Raw genomic sequence first — 24,070 nt, 5'->3', positions numbered from 1 at the left:
CATTCACCTTGAATGTTCTATTCCTTCCCTGTTCTGACTCCATAATCAACTTCTGATTGCAGTCATACAGCTTCAGAAGATTGTCCTTCATGGTAACTGAAAAACCTTTCTCAATTAATTGTCCCACACTCATCAGATTGCTTCTGATGCCAGGTACATACCACACGTTCTGAATCAATGCTGTTTTCCCATTGTTCAGAATCACTCTGACATTTCCCATACCTTCTGCATTAAGATATTTGTCATCAGCACATCTGATCTTTGTCCTCTTTTCAGAGTCAAAGTCAACCAGCCATTTCTTGTTTCCAGTAAGATGATTTGAACAGCCAGTGTCCATATACCACCAGTCTATCAGATCCATATCATCAGATTCAGAGGCCATCAATAGCACAGATTCGTCATTAGAACTTCTGGCTATATTTGCTTCTTCTGATTTTCTCTCCTTGTTTGACCAACAGTCTCTAGCAAAGTGACCAAACTTCTTACAACAGTAACATTGGATCTTCTTCTTGTCATACTTCTCTTTTCCCTTCTGAGCATTCTTTTGTCTATCAGAGGTTGAGCTTTCTGACTTCTGACCACCATCAGATCTTCTCCTGGCTTCTGACTGCTTCTGATACCTCCTATCAGAAGTTGCTTTCAGAGCCTGCTGCTCTACTTCCCTTTCAGAAGTTCTCTCAGTCAAACGCAACTCTTGCGCTTCTAGACTGCTCTGCAGCTCTTCAATTCTCATGGTGCTCAGATCTTTGGAATGTTCTATTGCTACCACAATGTAATCAAATTGACAGGTAAGGGATCTCAATACCTTCTCCATGATTGTTTCTTCAGAAAGAGTTTCTCCACACGCTTTCATCTCATTAGTGATCAGAATCACTCTGGAGATGTATTCAGAAACTTTCTCATTATTCTTCATGTTGAGATTCTCATATTGCTTTCTCAAGGACTGAAGCTTCACCTTCTTCACTGATGCGTCACCACCATAACATCTAACCAGTGTGTCCCACGCAGCCTTTGCTGTCGTTGAATCTGCAATTTTCTCAAACACATTTACATCAACACATTGATGAATGAAGAACAATGCTTTCTGATCCTTCTTCCTTACTTCCTTCTGCGCGTTTTTCTGTTCATCCGTCGCATCTGCTGCTACCGGAACATAACCATCAGTGACAAGATCTAGAACATCTTGAGCACCGAACAGTACACGCATTTGGATCATCCAACGATTCCAGTTTTTACCGTCAAATACTGGAAGTTTGGTGTTCATGTTGCCGTTTCCGTTCATCTTTCTACCTTGCACAATACACTCAGATTTCTCACACAGTGTTTCCCAACCCACAGAATTAAAATTCTGATCAGATTTTGTTCAAGATTCAACACGAATCTAAGAATCAAAATCAAACACACAAGACCTCACGTTCACTCGTGTTTCCCGTGTTTCCCAATGAATCTGAACCGGAGCTCTAGATACCAATTGTTGGTGCAAAGGTAGAATATATGATGAATGGAAATATTCTTATTCAGAGAATGACGGCTACAAAAAGGATTAAAAGTTACAATGATTGACACCCTATTTATAAGCCTCTAACAAACTTAAATTTGAATCAAATCTAATATATAAATCTAATATCTAACAAACTTAAATATGAATCAAATCTAATATTTAAATCTAATATCTAACAAACTTAAATATGAATTAAATCTAGTAATTAAATCTAATACACATTTCATTAGTTCATAGATACTATGTATATCTACCTAAATTGCTAATCAAATATCACTTTTCATATATTAGATTCCTAAAGACCTCTGGTTGAACATATTGTACTAGCCGCAACTGCACATATATACATTATTAGTTTATAAAGTGTCACTGAGAATATTTTAAAATATAAACTTTTGAATATTGAATTAAGAAATGGTTACAATTGATCCAGTGGTTGTGTGATCTGGAAAAGAAATACACACAAACGGGATAAGCACTCCATTTTCCTTCTTCTCAGAACCCATTTTGGAGATTCACGTGAATGATAGGTTTGTGAGAGTGGTGTGTAAAATAAGAAGTGATGAATTTTGTATTGTTTAACTTCTATGTGGTTTTGCTGGCTTAGTAACTGCCACGTGGTTATCATAGTATGCACTAGATTCTAACCTAGGCTTTGAAATCTCCTCCTCTTTATGTTTTTTTGTCCTTACCTGAGTCTTCATAATTTTTTTTAAGGCTCGAGTCTCCACAGTTATTGTAATTTTCTCTGTGCCTAATGGAGATATCTATATTTCTCTTCAATGTATTATTTTTTATTTTTTAAAATATACTAATAAAGTTAATCTTCTCAAATAATAATTTTCTTTATCTATAATATCATTAATTATTTATTATATTTCTTTTATTTTATTTTTCTCTCTTTGACAAAAATACAATTAATAATACCTTAACTTTGAAAATGACAATTTTAAAAATGAACAAAAAATTATCAAAAAAATATCACTTAAAAAAAACGTAGAGAGTAATATATAAGATCTTCGAAGTAATCTCATATTAATTTTCAAAAAAGTCTTTTAATAGGGATAAATGTTGTAGATGATTGTTAGCCCGCAAATTTCGACTATGTCGAAGAGAAAAAATTGAAGCAAGAAGAACAAAATTATATGGCGAAGGGTCGAAAGGGGTGAACATAGTCGAAGTGGTTCGACAATCAAGAAAGACATAAGCCAAGTCGAAAGGAGGTCGACGGGGGTGAGCTAGTCGAAGTCAAAACCAAATGAGCAAAAATTGATATAATTGGTTGAGTAGAACGTGTGAGAAGATGCAAAAGACGTGGGTTTGTGGGTTTATTACAGGTTCAGACGCGTGCCGCATTGTAAATGGCCAATGGTCATATATCAATTATTTTTATTACTATTTAAGTAGATTTGATTTCTAGTTCAAGGGTAACATTTGTAACATTGCAAAAGGAAAATACTCAAAGTATCAAGCGTCTAAGAGAAAAAAGTTCATTCCTGCAAAAATGTATACTTGCTTCCACATTTATCTTCAAGCAATTTAACTTACCAAGTCATTTCATCTGCTTTGTTATTTACATTTTATCTTGTTTTTGTCCATCTATTTTCCGCAAATGGTTGTGTGATCTGGAATATTGAACTAAAATCATAAACTACCGGACCTTGGCGATATTTTATTGACGATATTTTATTTGAGATAGAATTGATTATATCTAATATAATAACAACATTGTTATCTTGACATTAGTTTTTACATCAAATATTTACATCAGAATTGTTTATCGTATTTATACGGTAAAATATATGATTAATAACATATATTTTTATAGTTAATATAATAATAAAATTGATTAATGATAAATCTTATATTTATATTAACAAAAAATTTAAAATTTAAAATATTTTTATTGGTGAATAATAATTAAATATAAGTATTGATATAAAAATATGGTGGGAAAATAACATTATCTATTATAATATATTAAAATTGAGATACTGAATATTTTTTTGACAATTCATTCTCTTACTTGTCACATCATTAAAAATATGACGAGGTACTCTTCAAAACACAATCTTTCAAAACCTCAATTATTCTTTTGAGAAAATGTGTAACCTTTCATTTATAAAATTAAATTAATTAAAATACATATATTTTTATATTCCATAAATCATCTCCTAATATTCCTCTAACTAAAATTCATATATACCTATTTATTTCCTTCCTTTGAGCTTGCACTTCACACATAATTACATACATGGACAAATTATGCATTGATAATACATCAAAACATATATTATCATAAGTTACATATGTCTACAAATCGTTTATCAACCATACATCAAAATTCAAATTATTAAAATTTCACACTATTTTCTATTACACACACTTATTCACCACCAAAAAAAAATACTAAATTAATTAATTTTTAAACAAATCGATAGAAAAGTTATTATAAAAATACAATTTACTTTGTTTTTCCTATATTAATTATTATGTTTATTTTTTTTCGTACCTACATGTTTATCAATATTTTTTAAGAAAAGTGCAATATATAATAATTTACTCCATAAAAAATTATGCATGAAATATATTTATTGAAAATATTCATTTGTATGTATCAATCTTAAAACCATACTAACAACGGAAAAAAATACATTACAATATTTAAAATAAAATACTCAAACAATACTTTCAAACAAACAAACAAATATTTCAAATTTTAAAAAATATAATTCTGAATTATAAATGTGATTCCATGGTACACACTTAAACTCAAACAGTAAATCTCATTACAATGCTAAAAATGATCATCAAACAATACTTTCAAATTTAACTTAGAATTTTGAAATAGACAAGCATCAAATTGTTTCTAAAATATTATTTTGAATTATAATTGCATATACTTATTACAAAAATAAACTATAATTTTCCAACTATCATTTATAATTCTTTACATATAATTTATATTTTAAAATTAAATTGTCATCTCTTATTTGCATTTCTATTACTCAAACATATTTTTTATCTCTTAAATTTTTACTTTTCTTTTTTATTTTATTCATCTTATCGTCTCAATTGCAACTCTTTTATACTAAGCAAAATCAAAATAAATATTTTATAATACTACTTAAAAATCTCATCTTATCCCCGCGTATCGTGCGGGTCTCAACCTAGTGTATAAAATTTGGCAAATAAGGTCTCACAAATTTTTTAGTTTTCAATATTCTAATTTACCCCTCATCAAATTAGATATTAAGTTATGTATCTACGCAATAACCTTTCACGACATATATACTCATAATCATAGATTTAATATCAATTAGACAACTTTAATTTTGACTAATTAAATAATCTTTCATGACATATCTGATAATTGTATTGAATTTATATATTCAAATCATTTTACTATATTTATTATCTATTTAACTTTTAATGGAAAATGTTAAAAGAAACAATTTGCAAGCATCCATTTATTTTTGTTTGCAAGTAATCACGAGTTTAATCTAAAAAATATTTTATGAAGTGAAGTTAAATGATAAGACAAAAAGTAAAATTACAATTCTTATAGTTTGTAGAGGTTAGTAAAATGACCATATTGTTCCCCCTTTTGATTCTTTTCATCTCAAAAAGAAAAGGGTACCCCCAAACCACCATATTTTGTTATGCTTTGCTTAACTTGTTTTCATCACTCAATGAATGCACTTTACGTGTTTGTAACAATGTCTGTCCTTACATTACAGCTATTTTACTTTATTCCATCCCTTAATTTGTTGCTACATAACATATATATGAGTTCTAAGAAACCAAAAAAGAGAAAGGAGAACTTGAATTGCAATTTGGAGAAAGGCCAAGATTGTTCATACCACTTCACTGTTCGCTCATACTTGGGAATAAGGTAAATCACAATCATATCATTTTCTATTTTATTTTTTTATTTTTCAGAATTAGCTGGTGCTCATAACATAGTCAGAATTTTTAAAAACATAATCTATGTTGTTATAAATGTTAGAAAATTCGGTAAAATTTAATGGATCCAGGACTGAATCGTGATTGAGAATCACTTTCCTTAAAAGTATTTCAAGCACTCTTTTATTATGTCTTAGAGTTGGAAAATGCAAGAACACTCAGGATAATATCAGCCTTAATTTCGAGTTTGTACAAGACAAGTGAAGAACCCGAAATGCAAGGAAGGTTTTTCTGGAACTTTGGAAGAGAAATACGTTTTTAGTTCTTGTGTTATTTTTTTTTGAATAGAATCTTATATTTATAGGAGATATGGATGTTGTTTCAAAAGTTTGCAACCTTTGATGAAACAACACCATTTCACCATAAAACACAATGTTTCATATATGACACTTTTTCATGAAAAGATATGAAAATTGAATTCAAAATTCAAACAAAACAATAACTAAAATTCTGAGCAAGTGCCGCCTCTACGCCCCCGGAGCCGGGGCCGGTGTCGCCGGTCACCGGCGAGGGTCCATTGGTTGTGTCAAGTGGCATAATGCTTGGGACCACCACATGTCCATGTGGCACCTTATTCTCTTTGTTCCTTTGGTGAGTTAAAGTTCCAAAGCATTTATAAATGCTTTAAAGGATGTCTCCACTTTCTATGTGGGACTTAAAGCAAAGCATTAAATGCTATTTAACTCTTTTGTCATTTTGGAACTAATATTGCAAAACAATTTCCAACAATCCCCCACTAGTTCTAATAATGACAAAAATCATTCCAGATAGTGAAGTATAAAAAATGTTAATACAGTTAGGTATCTTTCGATTTTAAACTTAACCTTAGTGAGGATAACGCAAAGTTTAATCGGAATGTTTGGTAGCAAAGCTTTTAAACCATTAATCCATGGGATCAGACCGACGTTACCTTACACACACTCTTTAAAGGTTCTTCCTTTACATATCTCTCTTAGCACTTATTTATGTCCATATGCTATCCTTTTCATGAATTTTTCATGAGAGAAACTCCAACTCTCACTTTGAGACGGCACCATCTCAAAATTCACATAGGTGAGGTTCATATAGCATCCTTTCCAATAGATACTCTTCTTCGTTAATGAACTTCATTAAGAGGTTTTGGAAACCTTAACCCTCAATTCAACACAGTCAACCTTATTTCCCAAATTCTTGACTTACATCCAATTCAACGACTTGTTGTTACCCATTGAATCTTGAAGTTAATGTTTTGTTAACATAAGATTGGGTTGTTGCCGCTGTCGGAACTTTTATTTAAGGAGTTTCAACCCCATTCCTCTCGAGGTTGTTCGTACTAAGTCTCTGGCCAGTGGCTTAGTAAACGGATCTGCTAAGTTATAGCATGTTCGTATGTAGGTGAGTGAAATGATTCCATCCTTAATCAATTTTCTTACGAACGAATGTCTAAGTCCTATATGTCTAGACTTTCCATTATACACTTCGCTGAATGCTCTTGCTAATGTGGCTTGGCTATCGCAATGTATCATCACTTTTGAGACATTGTCTTTAGCCAATGGAACTTCCAACAGAAGATCCCTCAACCATTCCGCTTCTTGACCGGCGGAAGCGAGAGCCACGAACTCTGATTCCATGGTCGAAAGTGTAATGCATGTTTGTTTCTTGCTCTTCCAAGAAATTGCTCCACCAGCAAGTGTAAATATCCATCCAGTTGTAGATTTATGGTCTCCAATATTAGATATCCAACTCGCATCAGTGTATCCTTCTAATATGGCAGGGAACCTTCCATAGTGAAGACCAAGGTCCTTGGTTTTCAGTAGATAGCCAAAAATCCTTGTAATTGCCTTCCAATGTTCATTACTTGGATTACTAGTAAATCAACTCATTTTACTGACTGCAAATGATATGTCAGGTCTGGTACATTGCATTAGGTACATTAGACACCCTATTGCACTTGCATATTCCAATTGAGCCACTGATCTTCCATTATGCTTTTGAAGTTTGTTGGCATGATCAAATGGAGTGGTTACTTCCTTAAAGTTTAGATGTTTAAACTTATCAAGCATTTTCTCAATATAGTGGGTTTGACTAAGTTCATAACCCCCACTATTTCGCTTAACCTTGATCCCTAAAATTGTGTCAACAAGTCCAAGATCTTTCATCTTGAAAGTGGATGTTAAAAACTTCTTTGTTTCTAAGATTCCTTTTAAATCATTACTAATGATCAACATATCGTCGACATAGAGACAAAGGAATATTACAGTGGTTTTGCACGTCTTTGTGTATAAACACTTGTCACAAGAATTAGGAATAAATCCATTTGAGAGTATTACAGAGTCAAATTTTTGATGCCACTGTTTTGGTGCTTGTTTTAGTCCGTATAAGGATTTGACAAGTTTACACACCTTTTGTTCATTTCCAGGAAGCAGGTAGCCTTCCGGTTGTTCCATGTAGATTTCCTCATCGAGATCTCCATTTAAGAATGCTGTTTTAACATCCATCTGATGGATTATAAGATCATTCAAAGATGCTAAGGCAAACAACAATCTAATAGTAGTTGTTCTTGCTACTGGTGCGTATGTGTCGAAGTAATCTATGCCTTCTTTCTGTCTAAATCCTTTTGCCACTAATCTGGCTTTATAAGTGTTTAGAGTACCTTCGCTATGGTATTTCTTCTTAAACACCCACTTGCATCCAATGGGCCTTGATCCCTTAGGTAAGTCAACAAGTTCCCAAGTGTGGTTTGATACAATTGAATCCATTTCATCTTGGATAGCATCTTTCCAAAAAGTGGAGTCCCTTGAAGTTATTGCTTCCTTATAAGTTTTTGGATCATCTTCCACTTGAAGAATAATCGGAATGCGTTGAACAAAGTTCTTACAATTTCCCTCAACAAGATAAAAGGAAATAGATTGAGAATCAATCTCATCTAGTCCTAGATTCTTTATTTTCCGAATTCTCTTGCTTATCCTAGGCTCGGGTTGTGGTTCAATGATTATAGGAGTGCCTTCAGTTTGTATTTCTACAATCCGAGAAGAGTTATCTTCATGAGATTCTTTATTAGTGGCCGACTCCGATCCTTTATCCTTTGTGATAAGGTTTTCAAAGAATTCTACATCCCGGGATTCAACAATTACATTAGATTCTAGATTTAAGAGTCTATATGCTTTACTGTGTTGTGCATATCCTACAAAAGCACATCTTATTCCTCGAGGACCCAACTTGGTTCTTTTAGGGTCCATGTTTTTGTAGTATGCCACACACCCCCACACTTTAAAGTAACCGATATTTGGCGCTCTGCCTTTCCATGACTCATATGGAGATATACCAGTTTTCTTTAACGGAATTCTATTGATTATATGACAGGCGGACAATAATGCCTCACCCCACAAGTTAAGGGGTAATTTAGAATGCATCAACATGGCATTCATCATCTCTTGATATGTTCGATTCTTTCTTTCTGCCATGCCATTTTGTTGCGGTGTTCGTGGTGCCGAACATTCATGTATTATACCGTGCTCTTCACAGAATGCATCAAATTCAATTGAAAAGTATTCGCCGCCCCTATCACTTCTAAGGACCTTTATACTTTTATTTAATTGATTTTCGACTTCTGCTTTATAAGTCTTAAAGGCATTAAATGCATCATCTTTATGCTTTAAGAGATATACATGAGTGTATCTAGAGGAATCGTCTATGAATGTAATAAAGTATCTATTCCCTCCACGTGTCAACATGCCATTAAATTCGCACAAATCTGAGTGCACAAGATCAAGTAATTTCGTTTTCCTTTCAACACTTTTGAAAGGCTTCTTAATCATTTTTGATTCAACACATAATTCACATTTTTTGAAATCCTTTATATTACATGAAATTAGTCCAGATTTAATTAGTCTCTTCATAGAACTAATACCACAATGTGTTAATCTATTATGCCATAAAGAAACGGAATCAAGCATGTAAGCGGAATTAGAAATTTCATTAATAATATTATCATTAGTACATAGTTTGATTATTCCCTCTGCGGAATATCCTTTTCCAATGAATACACCATTACGGGTCAAAATAAGTTTGCCCGATTCATATACAGATTTAATACCCGGTTTTCCCAATAAATCCCCACTAACAAGATTCCTATTCATGTCTGGAACATGAAGCACATTTACAAGTGTAACTTTCTTTCCAGAAGTGAAGTTAAGTTCGACCGAACCGGTTCCAACAACTTTAGAGCGGACTTCATTTCCCATTTGTACCTCTTGTCCATCAATTGCTTCAGAATAGGTTTTGAATGCAGCCTTGTCATAAGTAACATGCACCGTAGCACAAGTGTCATACCACCAACCTTGAACTTTTCCTTTGATTGTCATAATTTCGCTCACTGTAGCAATTATGTCATCATCTGATCGAATTGCATTGATCTCATTTTTTGCTTTATTTTGTCTGCAATCTCGAGCATAGTGTCCAGGTTTACCGCATACGAAACATCCGTTCTTTGGACCTTTATGACCGCCAGAGTTCTTGAACTTGTTATGTTCTTTCTTTGGTCCAAGATGACTCTTCATGCCATCATGTCTCTTCTTTCCCTTGTTGGTCACAGCGTTTGTTTTGAAATGAGTAGGGGGTTCTGATTTCTCCCTCTCCTTCGATTCCTCCTCGATTCGAAGATGTTTCTGAATTTTCTCCAAGGAGAAGTCCTCGGAACTGTGCAACAATTTCTTTCGGTAGCCTTTCCATGAAGGTGGTAATTTTGCAATAATTGCACCGACTTGGAAGGTCTCAGGGATGTTTATTTTTACTACCTTTATTTTATTGACCAGAACTTGCAATTCATGCACTTGAGGAAGAATGGGCTTAGAATCTAAGAATTTAAAATCGAAATATTTAGATATTAAGAACTTCTTCGTACCTTCCTCTTCAGCCTTGAACTTGAATTCTAGTGCCTTCCATATTTCTGTTGCCGATGGATTGTCTGTGTAGAGATCGTAGAGACGATCAGATAAAGTATTCAGAATGTGTCCACGGCAAAGCAGTTCGTCCTCCTTGCGTTTCTTGCGCTCCTTCTTGAGTTCTTCCGAATCATTTTCTGTTGGTTCAGGTATTGGTTGTAGGTCGGGATCAAGAACATAGTGAACCTTCAGGGCAGTCAATAGGAATGTCATCTTGTCTTGCCATCTTGTGTAATTTGTTCCATCAAATCGATCTAACTTGACAAGATCCTGGTTCATCACTTTGATGCTTGAAACAGCAGCGTCTGAAGCCATTATGTTACTAATACTTTTAAGATTGTTAGAAAATTCGGTAAAATTAAATGGATCCAGGACTGAATCGTGATTGAGAATCACTTTCCTTAAAAGTATTTCAAGCACTCTTTTATTATGTCTTAGAGTTGGAAAATGCAAGAACACTCAGGATAATATCAGCCTTAATTTCGAGTTTGCACAAGACAAGTGAAGAACCCGAAATGCAAGGAAGGTTTTTCTGGAACTTTGGAAGAGAAATACGTTTTTAGTTCTTGTGTTATTTTTTTTTAATAGAATCTTATATTTATAGGAGATATGGATGTTGTTTCAAAAGTTTGCAACCTTTGATGAAACAACACCATTTCACCATAAAACACAATGTTTCATATATGACATTTTTTCATGAAAAGATATGAAAATTGAATTCAAAATTCAAACAAAACAATAACTAAAATTCTGAGCAAGTGCCGCCTCTACGCCCCCGGAGCCGGGGCCGGTGTCGCCGGTCACCGGCGAGGGTCCATTGGTTGTGTCAAGTGGCATAATGCTTGGGACCACCACATGTCCATGTGGCACCTTATTCTCTTTGTTCCTTTGGTGAGTTAAAGTTCCAAAGCATTTATAAATGCTTTAAAGGATGTCTCCACTTTCTATGTGGGACTTAAAGCAAAGCATTAAATGCTATTTAACTCTTTTGTCATTTTGAAACTAATATTGCGAAACAATTTCCAACAATAAATAACAATTGTCTCATAACCTAGAATCAATAACACTAGTATACACATAGAATAATTGTTTTGGTGGATGATTCACTGAAGACCCCAACCTAGCTGTTATAGGCTATACCTTTTTCTTATGTTTAGATTGGTGGTATGAGACAAAATGGAATGGAATGATAAATAGTGAGATTATATTGTTCGAGTTTATAAATAATGGATAGAATAAAATTGAATATGATAAAATTCATTCTATATCCATATTTCATTCTTGGTTTGACAATCTACATAAAATATCAAAAAGATAAGAGAAAGATGAAGGGTTCTCAAATTCGGTAGATAAGCTATATAGATAAATATCATGTAGGTCTTTGGAGATGGAAGAAGGTGAACATGTGTTCCTATGTGTCATAGTTATCATTATAGTTGGTAGAGCTATCGAGTCAAAAGAGCAGATTATTTTCTCAAAAGAATAAATCATTCCACCACGGTCATCTAAAAGAGTCATGATGATATATTGTTTACTTAATGAAATTTTATAAAAAAAATTGAAGTGATATCACTTTTAAATAAAAGTGAAAGACTCAACTAAAATTCTGAAGAAATCACGGATTTACTAGTGTTGGGATTCAAACCAATGAAAGATTAAAGATATCACCACAGTTGTTCAAAATAACCGTTGTAATATGTTAATAATTTTTAATTAAAATAATAGTGGCACCTGAATTTAGATATATCACCACGATCCTTCAAAAGACCGTGGTAACGTGTGCGTTGTGTATATACTTTTTTGTAAATTGTTAAGAAATCTAACGTTATACCATATATCATTAATTGTTTGAATATGTGTATATAAATTGGAGCAGTCTTTACCGTACAAGTCGGTTTTTTAAGGTTAAGTTAAACCAACCATAATTTTTAAGATAATATTAGAGTCTCGTTTAAGACCCGTTGAAACATATGCTCAAATGATTAGTTAACCAATATCTTCACCAAATCTCGATGAAACCTCGTATTGATGCATATGATATATACATGAAAGATGTTTCATTGGTCGTTTGATATATTTGATCATCACTCGACTCAACATTATGTTAAGTGACTTTTGTTTTTCTTGGCTGATCTTAAAATTCTTTTATTATGATAATCAAAGTTCATTTCATATTGCAACTAATGTCATAAAGTGCTACATTGTTTTTGACCAAGTACAAACTGGTGTATTGCTTTTGTCATCTGTGAGTTTTCAAGAACAAGTTGTGGACTTTTTCACCAAAGGTCTTCTCCCCTAACCTTTCACGACTTTAGGTTTAAAATTGGGCTTGATAGATATATACCTAGCTCCATCGTGTGAAGGGGTATCGGAGAATGAAATTTATTCCTCGTCTATAACAGTTGTGCCAGCACTATATATATATATATATGATGTAATCTTGCTGCTTTTTGTTTACTGCTTGCATAACTTGAACTGAAGAAAGCACTACATATTGGAGAAAGAAGAAGATTAATTTCTCAATCAACCCGAGCTTGCTTGCATTGAAAGTGGTGAAAAAAACAGGTAAAAAAAACAATAATATGGTTGCTATTTTGTTGTTGCTCATAACCCCAGATCAATTTATCTTCAATTCTATATTTGTCCCTCAACTTTATGCAGTGTTTAGAATTTATGCATAATTTTGATATATTGAAGCAATGTTGAACATGTATGCCTAACTTTGATATATTGAAAATGATTTAGATGGCGAGTTTTCTGATTGATTACGCAAAGCAAAATATGGAGAAGTTGATAAATGAAGGGCTAAAAGAATTCCGTTATATATGTTGTTTCACATGCATTGCTAAGGAACTTGAAGAAGAAAAAGTTTGGTTGGAAGCAGAAAGGACAGCTGTTGGGCAGCGTGTTAAAGTTGCAAAAAGAAGAGGAGAAGATGTTGAAGCAAATGCTCTTTTTTGGGAAGAAGAAGCTGATAAGCTCATTCAAGAAGACACCAAAACAAAAGAGAAATGTTTTATTGGATTATTTCCTAATTGCATATGGCGATACAGAAGGGGAAAGGATCTGGCAAATAAAAAAGACCAAATAAAAAAATTAATGGAAATTGGAAAGGAACTTGCAATCGGACTCCCTGCTCCTCTTCCAGATGTTGAACGTTATTCATCTCGACACTATATTTCTTTTAAAAGTAGAGAATGCAAATATAAAGAGCTTTTGGATGCATTGAAAGATGACAACAATTATATAATCGGGTTGCAAGGGATGGGGGGCACAGGAAAAACTACATTGGCCAAAGAAGTTGGTAAGAAACTTAAGCAATCCAAACAATTTACGTCCATTATTGATACAGCAGTTTCATTTTCTCCTGATATTAAAAAGATTCAAGATGATATTGCTGGACCATTGGGATTGAAATTTGATGACTGTAGTGAATCAGACCGACCCAAAAAACTATGGAAAAGATTAACCGATGGTGAAAAGATTCTTCTAATATTGGACGATGTTTGGGGTGATATTGATTTTGAAGAAATAGGGATTCCATACATTGACAATCACAAAGGTTGTAGAATTCTTGTAACCACGCGCAATGTGTTGGTATGCAACAAATTAGGATGCAGTAAGACAATCAGATTGGAGCTCTTGTCTGAAGATGAAGCATGGGAAATGTTCAAATGGTATGCTGGTCTAACTGAAATTTCAACTAAAAGTTTGCTCGACAAGGGACATAAAATTGCGAATGAGTGCAAAAGATTACCAATTGCAATTGCTGTAATCGCTAGTAGTTTGAGGGGCGAACAACGTCAGGATGAGTGGAATGCTGCCTTAAAATCCTTGCAAAAACATATGTCCATGCATGGTGTTGATGATGAACTTGCTAAAATTTATAAATGCTTGAAGTTTAGCTACGATAATATGAAGAATGAAAAGGCAAAGAGTTTATTCCTCTTGTGTTCTGTATTTCGAGAAGATGAAGATATTTTTATTCATACGTTAGTCAGACTTGCCATCGGAGGAGGTATTTTTGGGGAAGACTATGGCAGCTACGAAGATGCTCGAAGTCAAGTAGTTATAGCCAAAAATAAACTCTTCGATTCTTGTTTATTGTTGGGAGCCGATAAATATAGGGTAAAAATGCATGACTTGGTTCGCGATGCAGCCCAATGGATAGCGAACAAAGAGATTCAAACAATAAACTTGTATGATAAAAATCAAAAGGCAATGCTAGAACGGGAGAAGAATTTTAAATATTTGTTATGGGAAGGAAAGGTGAAGGACGTGCTCTCATGCAAGCTTGATAGTTCAAAGCTCGAGATTCTAATTGTCATCATGTATAAGGACAGTGATTGCCACAATGAGAAAATCGAAGTCCCAAATTCATTTTTCGAAAATATCAGTGGCCTTAGAGTTTTTCATTTATTTAGTGATTTTTATCGAGCACCTCTGTCATTACCTCAATCAATTCAGTCGTTGAAGAATATTCGATCTCTTCTTTTTAACCGTCTTGATTTGGGTGATATATCTATTTTGGGTAATCTACAAAGTCTTGAGACACTTGATTTGGATGTGTGTAAAATTATTGAATTGCCGGACGTACTTGCAAAGCTACATAATCTTAGATTGTTGTACTTGAGACGTTGTAAAATTAGAAGGAATAATCCATTTGAAGTGATTGAAGGATGCTCCTCACTTGAAGAGTTGTATTTCATAGACAGTTTTAATGATTGTTGCCGAGAAATAACCTTCCCAATGTTACAAAGATTTATAGTGGATGATAATGGGATTATATCTATGAATGAGTCACTATCAAAATGTGTGTCTCTTTTACATCAAGAAGATGAACATTTACTCTCTGAAAAAAAACTCAAGGATTGTATTCAAGCAGCAGAGGTTCTTATACTAAGAAGAATCTGGCGGGGATGGATAAATATCATACCTGAGATTGTTCCTATGGATCATGGTATGAATGATCTAGTCGAGCTCAGATTGAGTTACATTTCACAACTTAAGTGCCTCATCGACACTAAGAATGATAATTCTCAAGAAACAACTGTCTTCAACAAGTTGGTTGTACTAGAATTGGAAAAAATGGAAAGTTTGGAAGAATTGTGCAATGCTCCTCTTTCTTTTGATTCTTTGAAGAATTTAGAGCAGCTGAGCATCCAGGAATGCAAACAATTGCAAAGCTTATTTATGTGCAACCTAAACCTCTGCAATTTAAAGAGATTGTTATTGATAGGATGTCCGACGTTGATCTCCCTATTTCAACTGACTACTTCTCGTAGCCTAACGTCGTTGGAGGAATTGACAATAATTCAATGCAGGAATCTTGAATACATAATAACAGATGAAAGAAAAGAGAAGGAACCGAGAGGAGAAATAGTTGTTGACGATGATAATGATAGCAAGAGGAGTCACGGATCAATGTTTCCAAAACTTAAAGATCTTCGTATTCAACAGTGCCATGGATTAAAATTTATATTTCTGTTTCTCTCAATTCAAGATCTTCCGGCACTAGAATATTTCTCAATATTTCGTTGTGAGAAGCTGCAATACATATTTGGCCAATATGTACAACTTGGTTCTCTAAAACAAATGGATCTTGGGGATTTGCGAAATTTAATAAATATTTTTCCAAAATGTCATCTTACCACATCTTCCGAACCTAAGAAAGACAGGGTCTTTTTATGGACTGATATATGTTGCTTCGGTAAAAAATACAGACACAAGTCGATGAGTTTTACAAGTACTGAAATCCCAGTGGTTTTTGAAGATAAACATCAGGATTGCTTAACAGCATGGGTAAGCCTCTCAACTTCTGTTATGGTATCTTTTGATACTTTGTTTTTATTAGATATTACAACATTTATGCATTTAGTGCCTCACAGTTCTTTGAATAATTTTTCTTTATATAGGAATAAGGGCTAAAAGATCATTTAACTTGGTTTTTATTTGGATTACAGGAATCAAAATCATATTCCCTCGGCATATGGGAACGGGTTCAATATTTTTTGACACAATCACTCTTCATGTGGAATATTAAAGATATTGTATTGGTTGATATTCCAAAGATAGAATCATTATTTATCCTATCTATTGCTCCAAGAATATTGTTAGAAACTTTGACAATTAAGAACTGCAGTGAATTGAAGCACATAATAATAGACACCGGAGATCATGAAAATGGTGGCAATAACTTGCACAGTGTCTTCCCAAAATTAAAAAATGTCCAGATTGAAACTTGCATGAAATTAGAATATATATTTGGACACTACTCTGATGCTCGTCAAAACCATAATGAGATTCACCTTCAGCTTCAAGCACTGGAGCGTCTCTATCTTATACATCTGCCAAGTTTAGTTGCCACATGTCCACAGCATTATCGCACAATATTTCCACTTTTGGAAGATCTTTTAGTCGATTACTGCCTGCAGTTCGCTATCAAATCCATTGGTGATCTCACAATCAAGAAGGTATACCTTTTTCCATATATCTATGTTGTTTCAGAAATTAATCAAATATTTCAATTTTACTCCATAAATGCCATGAGATTTTAAAATCTACCATGAGCAATTTATCTTTAAAAACTGTGTACATTTGTTTTAAGTGTTGTTTTTATTACTCTAATTTTAAAAAAATAAAAAATATTTTATTGTGTTTAGATTCTCACCTCTCTTTTATTTTTGAAATTTGAAATAATATTTTTAGTTGAAGTAATTAATGGGAAAATATATATAGTTCAAGTAATAATTGGATAGTTAGAATAATGGTCGGTTTGTTAGAGTATTTTATTCAAAATGAGATTTTTTTTTTTATCTTTGCATGAGTTTGAATCCTTGACTTTAACAAAAGAATAGTATATATAAGAATAATTATGATGGGACAAATATAGACTGTGACGCACATGATGTGTTGTTATATAACTTTAAGAATAATCTTAAATGAGATATTATCATACTGCTAATTTATTTTAAGCAGGAATTGAGTGGGAACATGGATCATTTTCTCGCTTTGAAAAGTCTCAAGCTATATTATTGGAAAGTAGAACATATATATTTTCTCAACAAAGAAGTACATGAACAACATATGAACTTAGGTTTGCAATACATTTTGTTGCAAGATCTGCCTACGACGACATGTCTTTTGGTTGGTCCCAAAAATTCATTTTCCCTCCATCACCTTACAGTGATAAAAATCAGGCGATGTGAAAAATTGGAAATTGTGTTTTCCACATCTATATTAAGATGCCTACCACAATTGGTTGCTCTAAGAATAGTAGAATGCGAAGAGTTGAAGCATATTATTGAAGATGATTTGGAGAATGACAAATCCATAAATTTTGAGTCTACAAACACATACTTCCCAAAGCTAGAAATACTTATCGTAGGAAACTGCAACAAACTCAAATGTGTCTTTCCGACTTCCGTATGTAAAGAGCTTCCAAAGCTAAAAGTTCTGATAATAAGAGAAGCATATGAGCTGCAACAAATATTCAAAACCGAAGGTGATGATCAGAAACTCGAGATTCCAAATCTGGAAGTTGTATCATTTATCAATCTGCCAAACCTCTCCGATGCTCAAAAAGTGCACTTTGAGGCCGTAAATTGTCGTCTTGTACAAAACTGTCATAATTTCTCTCTGACTTCAGCATCAAAATCGGATGACATAGATGACATTATTGATCCTTTGTTCGACATAGGTACACACTATATCCAATATTTTTGAAGACTATTACATGTATGCTTTAAATAATTACATATTTTGATGTAATAGTATTTATATAAATTACATATTATTACAGGTTTATGCTTACTTTTTCCCTTAATTTATGAATTTGTGTGTTTGCACATGCACAAAATGCGGGGAAAAATTGAGTAGAACACAGTGAGATGTACATCTCTAAACTTGAAAATGATGATTTATAGTCAGATAGATGTTTTGATTTATTATGATTATGAGTTACTATATACTGATTTTAATCTCCATAATAATTTGTTATAGATTCTGATATCTATATGGAACTCATGGTTCTATTGCAATCGCAACCATTAAAAGAAGCGTACAAAGGCCACCACACCTGGAATCAAAGTCCTACTTCAGAAATCACTAGAGAATTTGCAGATGGGGTTGGGATTGAAGCGAAAGCAGCATTAGGACACATAGGACACATATTGACTTCTCCACAGGTCAATACTAATCATATCCTATCCATAAAAATTTTGGATAAATTTAATTAATAGTTTGCTTCTGTTCTTTCTAGTTACAGATGTTATTGAATGAACAATCAATGGATCAACAACTATTGACGAACAAACAACATTCACTTGGAGAAACTGAAACGACCAATAAACCTCAGGTATACCTAAAAAGAAATAAAGTATACTTCTGGTGCTTCTTACAAATATATTACAACTTATTTACATTTGCATGCCATGAAATTAGTTGGATGGTTCTGTCACGCCGCCAGAAAAAACTTTAGCAGCAAATTCTTCTACCATTTCAGAAACAAAGAAGGAGCAACCTATACAATTACTTGGTCCTAAACAAATGGTATTTCCCCTCTTTTGCATATAATTTTTTACTCTTTTCCGATGCAGTAATCAATGATCAAGGTATAAATTTTAAGACAACGTCATTTGTTAATTTGAGTCTAAGCAGGAAGATGTTGATTGCCAAATAGCCACAACCTCTTTGTCCATTGTCACTACGGAAAACAATGATGAAGGTGAAGAGTCTTTGAATATATTTTTAGAGACCAATGATAAAGGTGAAGACTCTTTGATTAAACTTTCAGAGACCAATGATGAAGGTGAAGACTCTTTGAATATATTTTCCTATCCTACAATTTCTTACGTTTCTCTATATGATGATGCTTTCGTAAAAGTATGCTCAAATGTTCCTAAAGATGTGTGAAAAATATAAAACAACTTATATTTCCTATTGCATTTCAATTTCCTTCAAATCCTTCTAAAGGTATTTTATTGCTTCATTGTATTTTTAATTAATTTTATTTGTTTCTTGTAGTTTCAGAAGACTCTTCTCAAATAGATGAAAATTTAAGTGAGCTGGAGCAACTAGCTTCGAAGAAGCATTTGAATGATGAGAACTTGTGTTTGTTGAATGATTTCCTTGCAAAGCACCCTTGTGTTCGTTTAAGAGATACTTCACTTAGTAATAGATACAAGGGCTATGCCTACAACTTACTTGCTGAGCTATTGAAATTCCTCCAAACACATAGTCTGGTCGATGTATTGGGCTCACGCCGCTCTGAACTTTTCGAGTTATTACAAGATGTGCGCAGCTTTGCTTTTGATAAGGATTGGTTGGATGGTGTCCAAAGGCGTATAATTCAACAAGACGGGGATTTAAATGCCCCTATTGGCTATTAGACTCATATTCCTCCCATGCTAATTTGATATGCTTTTTAGTGTGGGAGTTGTCTTTGGGTGTAGGTTTCGTCATTTCTCATATGAAATGAGCTACTTTTAATAATTATATTTATTTGTTTTCCTATCAAATGTAACCATGCTTTTAATTATTATATGTATTAAATTGTGATGGAAGTTATACAAAGAGGCAGGGGGAGTGGCCCAAAAAAAATCATCACCGCATTTAGGTTATGAGACTTCCATGCGCTGCTTCATGGTTAGTGATTGGGCGAAGTTATAACCATTATTTCCAAGAGGCCAGCCTATTCTGAATCTTATAAACCGTATTTTTCCAAGCTAATCTCTTCCTCGGATTTAACCCCACCTCCACACCTAAGAAAGTAGAAGGAAGAGATCATACTCCACGCAATAAGTAGGTCGAAGCCGAAGCAATGAATTCCTCCTTCAAGTTCAAGCCATAAATCTTACTTTTAGCTAAGTTGATTTTGAGACCCAAAACCAATTCAAAGCTCCTTAATAAAACTTTAACACTCCATAAATTAGTTCCATCACAAAACATAATAGTCTCGTCGGCAAATTGGAGCAAATAAAAACTCATATCCCTCTTTAAATGAAAGCCCTTGAAATCTCCCAAACGTGAAGCTTCAGCCACCAATAACAAAACATAACTCTTTTCAATCTAGAAGCCAAAAGCTTGGAAATGATCCTGTAAAGGCTGCTGATCAAACAGATGGGTCGGACTGAGGGTTCTCAGCTTTTGGAATGAGAGTCAGGAAAGATGCAGTAATCGCTTTATTGCTTTTTACATAGTATCGTGATTCCGGTTAGGCTTAAGTTTCTACTGTAAAGTTCCTTGTATATATGTTATTCCTCTCAACCTTTTTTTCTTAAATGAACCCTACACAACAAAAAAAATTATCATCAGTGATACCTTATTTTTTTTTGTTACTAAATGTTATTTTTACATACCGTTGAATAATTTATAATTTTTTCTTTTATAATAAATATTTTTTATGTTCATTACACACAAATTTTTATTAAAGAAAATTGCATTATTTAAAGAAAGACAATTAAAAATAAGTATATCTATTAATTTTTTTTAATATTTTTATTTGATATATTATTAATTATTATCGGTAAAATACTCTTTTTGTCCCTTAACTATAATTTTGAGTTAGCTATTTTTCGCGTCAGATTGATCATTTAACTCTTAAAACGTGTCATGTTGGTCATTTTTGTTATTTGATTAGCGACTGCTTTTTGAATTTTTTCCTCGCTTATTAGACTAAAAGACCAACGTAACATGTTTTAAGAGTTAAGGAAGGAATCTAATACGGAAAATTATTAAGGGATCAATCTAAACTCAAGGGTATAGTTAAGAGAAAAAAAGAGTATTTTATCATTATTATATTATTAAATTATTATTTTTTAAATAAATAAAAATAAGAATGATATCTCTAATTATCTTTTCTCTCACATTTCAAAATATAAAAAATAATCCCTCTGCTTTTTTTTTATAAGTTGTTTTGCAAAAAAAAACATTGTACCATAATATAAACCATTTTACATTATCAATGAATAGTTAGTGTTATTTTTTCTATTATACCTTTAATAATTTATTATTTTCTCTCCTTTTAATTATGTAAATTTATCTTTTTCTGTCATTAATAAATGATAATTTTGTTAAAATACTTATAATTTCTCATTTTTATACAACAATCATTACTTTTCTTAATACGTGTGAAAAATTTAAAACAACTTATAATAAAAAACGAAGGTAATAGTAAATAGTAATTACAATAATTAATTAACCAAACTGGTAAAGTTTATTTTAAAAAAATAGTATTACAAACCCTAAAAACCCTTTGAAACTATTTCAATTCTCCTTCATCATCGTTGCACAACCATTTTCTTTCATCAAAATCGCGAAATTGCAACTTCTCCTTATTCACCATTCAAAATAGCTTCTTCTTTTTCTTCGTTGCTTCTTCAACTTTCGAATTTGTTACAAAATCGCTCCAAATTTCTCAAAACCTAATAGTTGAGGTAATTGTTTTTTCCAATCAAATCTCACAGAATTGTTAGACGATATGCCTAGATCTAGAGAGGGTGAAAAAATCTCGAGTTAAAAAACTTGAAAAAAATAGTTTAAAATTTTTATGGCACGAAAGCAAGTTACAAATATCTCATACCAAAAATCGTATAATTCAATCTGCTACCAAAAAGCTCGGATATGTGTAGTTGTGACAATGATATGATAGTGATTCACTAATCGATTAACAACAACTAATCAAAACTAGTTGAATGCTATACGTAAAGTATATCTCCAATGAAAAATTCACACTAAAACAAGTTAAGCAATTTGTCGAACACTTAGAGTGCAATCAATAATGTTTGGAATTCTATTTGTTATTGTTGTTCTAAAAATCCAATCACTATCAAATAATTTGTGATCTACATAATAACACAAGTTTCAAAATATTTTCAAAATTATGATCCAAACAAATTTGATCAAATGATCAATGCAATCGACACTTTGCAAACTGAAATTAAAACGAGAAATAGAGAGAGTACACAAGGATTTATTTAGACAGTTTCCCAATCGACCTCAATATGGGTACGTTTTTCCTCAATTCGAATTCGAATTGAGATAATTGCAATAAATCTTACTTTGCAAATGTGTATACAAGAGATGTAGCATTCTAACCCTATAAACCATAGGCTTGATGTTAATGCAATCACCTCCAAAAACCATATATTAAGATTGATCAAGTACTCAACAATGCTGCCTCAATTCGTCGTTATCGCGCTACTTCTTTGAACAAAACCCCTTGTTCTTCAAAGTTTTCACTAGGTCAAGTTAATTCCAAGCGCACAGTTGTTGAAACCCAAGATTTACCAATGTGGTCCACCTTGCAACGCTACTCCTTTGCCCAAGAACCTCTTGTTCTTCAAAGACTCACTACAAGAAAATTCGTTTTAGCTAGGGGTAAAACTCCTTTACAAAACAAAATTTCTGAGGGAAGATGTCCTCTAGCTAAACAGACATCATAAATTATTTGCTAGAGAGTATGCCCCTCGCAAAATTGGTTAGGGGATAAGCCATCCCAAAATATCATCAATAAATTATAGCCTTCTACACAACAGACATAGGAACAGAATAGGGGCACAAACGTGTCAGACATTAGTGAGGGGTTTAACCCCTAGCTAATGCATATACATTTTGCTTTTTGTGAGGGGTAAAGCCCCTAGCTCAGTTTGTCAGACATTAGTGAGGAGTTTAACCCCTAGCTAATGCATATACATTTCATAAATTGCTAATTATTTGTGTGGATATTAACCACTAGCTAATGTTTACAATATTATATAAAAAAGTATTATCATTATATTATTATAATAATACGATTATAATAAATAAATATGCATTTTAAATTTTATAAAATAAAATTAGAAAACAAAATTAATAAATAAAATATTTTAGCATTAAAAGTGAAATATAAATAAATTATATCCATATCCACCAAAATAAAAATAATTCATGATTAAAGATAAAATAAAAATAAAATTTAAAAATACATATTAAAAGTTTCATATTTCAACAAATTTAATCAAAATTCTCCATCCTCCTCCTCATATTCGAGGCCATAAATTGTTCAAATATTTGTGGGCTCTCATTTGCAACCGGCATTGCTTCCTCATACTCCGTTGTTTTCCTCCTCAATTCTTCCTCCATCTCTGCTCGCCTTCTCCTCATTTCTTCCATTTCTACATTGCCTACTGCTGCTTTACATGTTGCCTCAGTCTATGCTAAATTTCTCACAGTTTCTAGCATATTAGTGGTTAATATAGGTGGATGTGATGTTCCTTCTCCATCAGCAGGTTTCATTCTGAAACTCCTATCACGCCGTTTGATTATTTTGGCATACCCTCCGACACCATACACTCTCCCATTTTTCCTTTTCTCACGAGCAACATCATACCAAGTCAGAAAATCTAGACAAGGATCAACAGGATATCTCAGTGGTTGTGGAGGTAACTCAGGATACTCCGATATAGTAAGGGCAAGTCGTCTATCATACTCCTCCTATAAAAATAAATAAGTTAGATGTTATCATAATTTAAATATGGTAGGTACATAAAAGAAATAAATAAAAGGACTAAATATAAAAAAAAAACTTACTTGAGTGTTTTTTGAGCATTCATCGACAAACTCTCCATTTTTCTTGATATGAGTCTCTAGATGGATCTCATTAAGAAGATAAATCATTAATAACTCATTCATAATCAAGGTT

The 24,070-nt window shown here is 32.9% G+C and overlaps 1 protein-coding gene across 3 annotated transcripts; it reads left to right on the top strand.

The window, feature by feature from the left end:
• The first annotated feature begins 5,266 nt into the window (after positions 1-5,266).
• LOC127084403 (uncharacterized) lies at positions 5,267-20,669 on the top strand. Of its 3 annotated transcripts, none has more exons than XM_051024846.1 (10): positions 5,267-5,396; positions 12,871-12,954; positions 13,135-16,191; positions 16,353-16,862; positions 17,368-18,088; positions 18,391-18,575; positions 18,656-18,745; positions 18,832-18,939; positions 19,048-19,198; positions 19,414-20,669. In XM_051024846.1, the coding sequence occupies exons 3-10, from the start codon at positions 13,135-13,137 to the stop codon at positions 19,776-19,778; spliced, it is 5,187 nt and encodes a 1,728-aa protein (XP_050880803.1). In that variant the 5' UTR covers positions 5,267-5,396; positions 12,871-12,954; the 3' UTR covers positions 19,779-20,669. The 3 variants fall into 3 exon arrangements, with proteins under 3 accessions (XP_050880803.1, XP_050880801.1, XP_050880802.1); XM_051024844.1 differs by having other exon boundaries at positions 18,650-18,745; XM_051024845.1 differs by lacking the exon at positions 5,267-5,396 and adding an exon at positions 11,184-12,674 and having other exon boundaries at positions 18,650-18,745.
• Positions 20,670-24,070: the final 3,401 nt, after the last annotated feature.

Source organism: Lathyrus oleraceus, chromosome 5 (assembly GCF_024323335.1).
Source record: "Lathyrus oleraceus cultivar Zhongwan6 chromosome 5, CAAS_Psat_ZW6_1.0, whole genome shotgun sequence".
Taxonomy (NCBI): Eukaryota; Viridiplantae; Streptophyta; class Magnoliopsida; order Fabales; family Fabaceae; genus Lathyrus; species Lathyrus oleraceus.
This window is presented reverse-complemented; position numbering and strand designations above follow the sequence as displayed.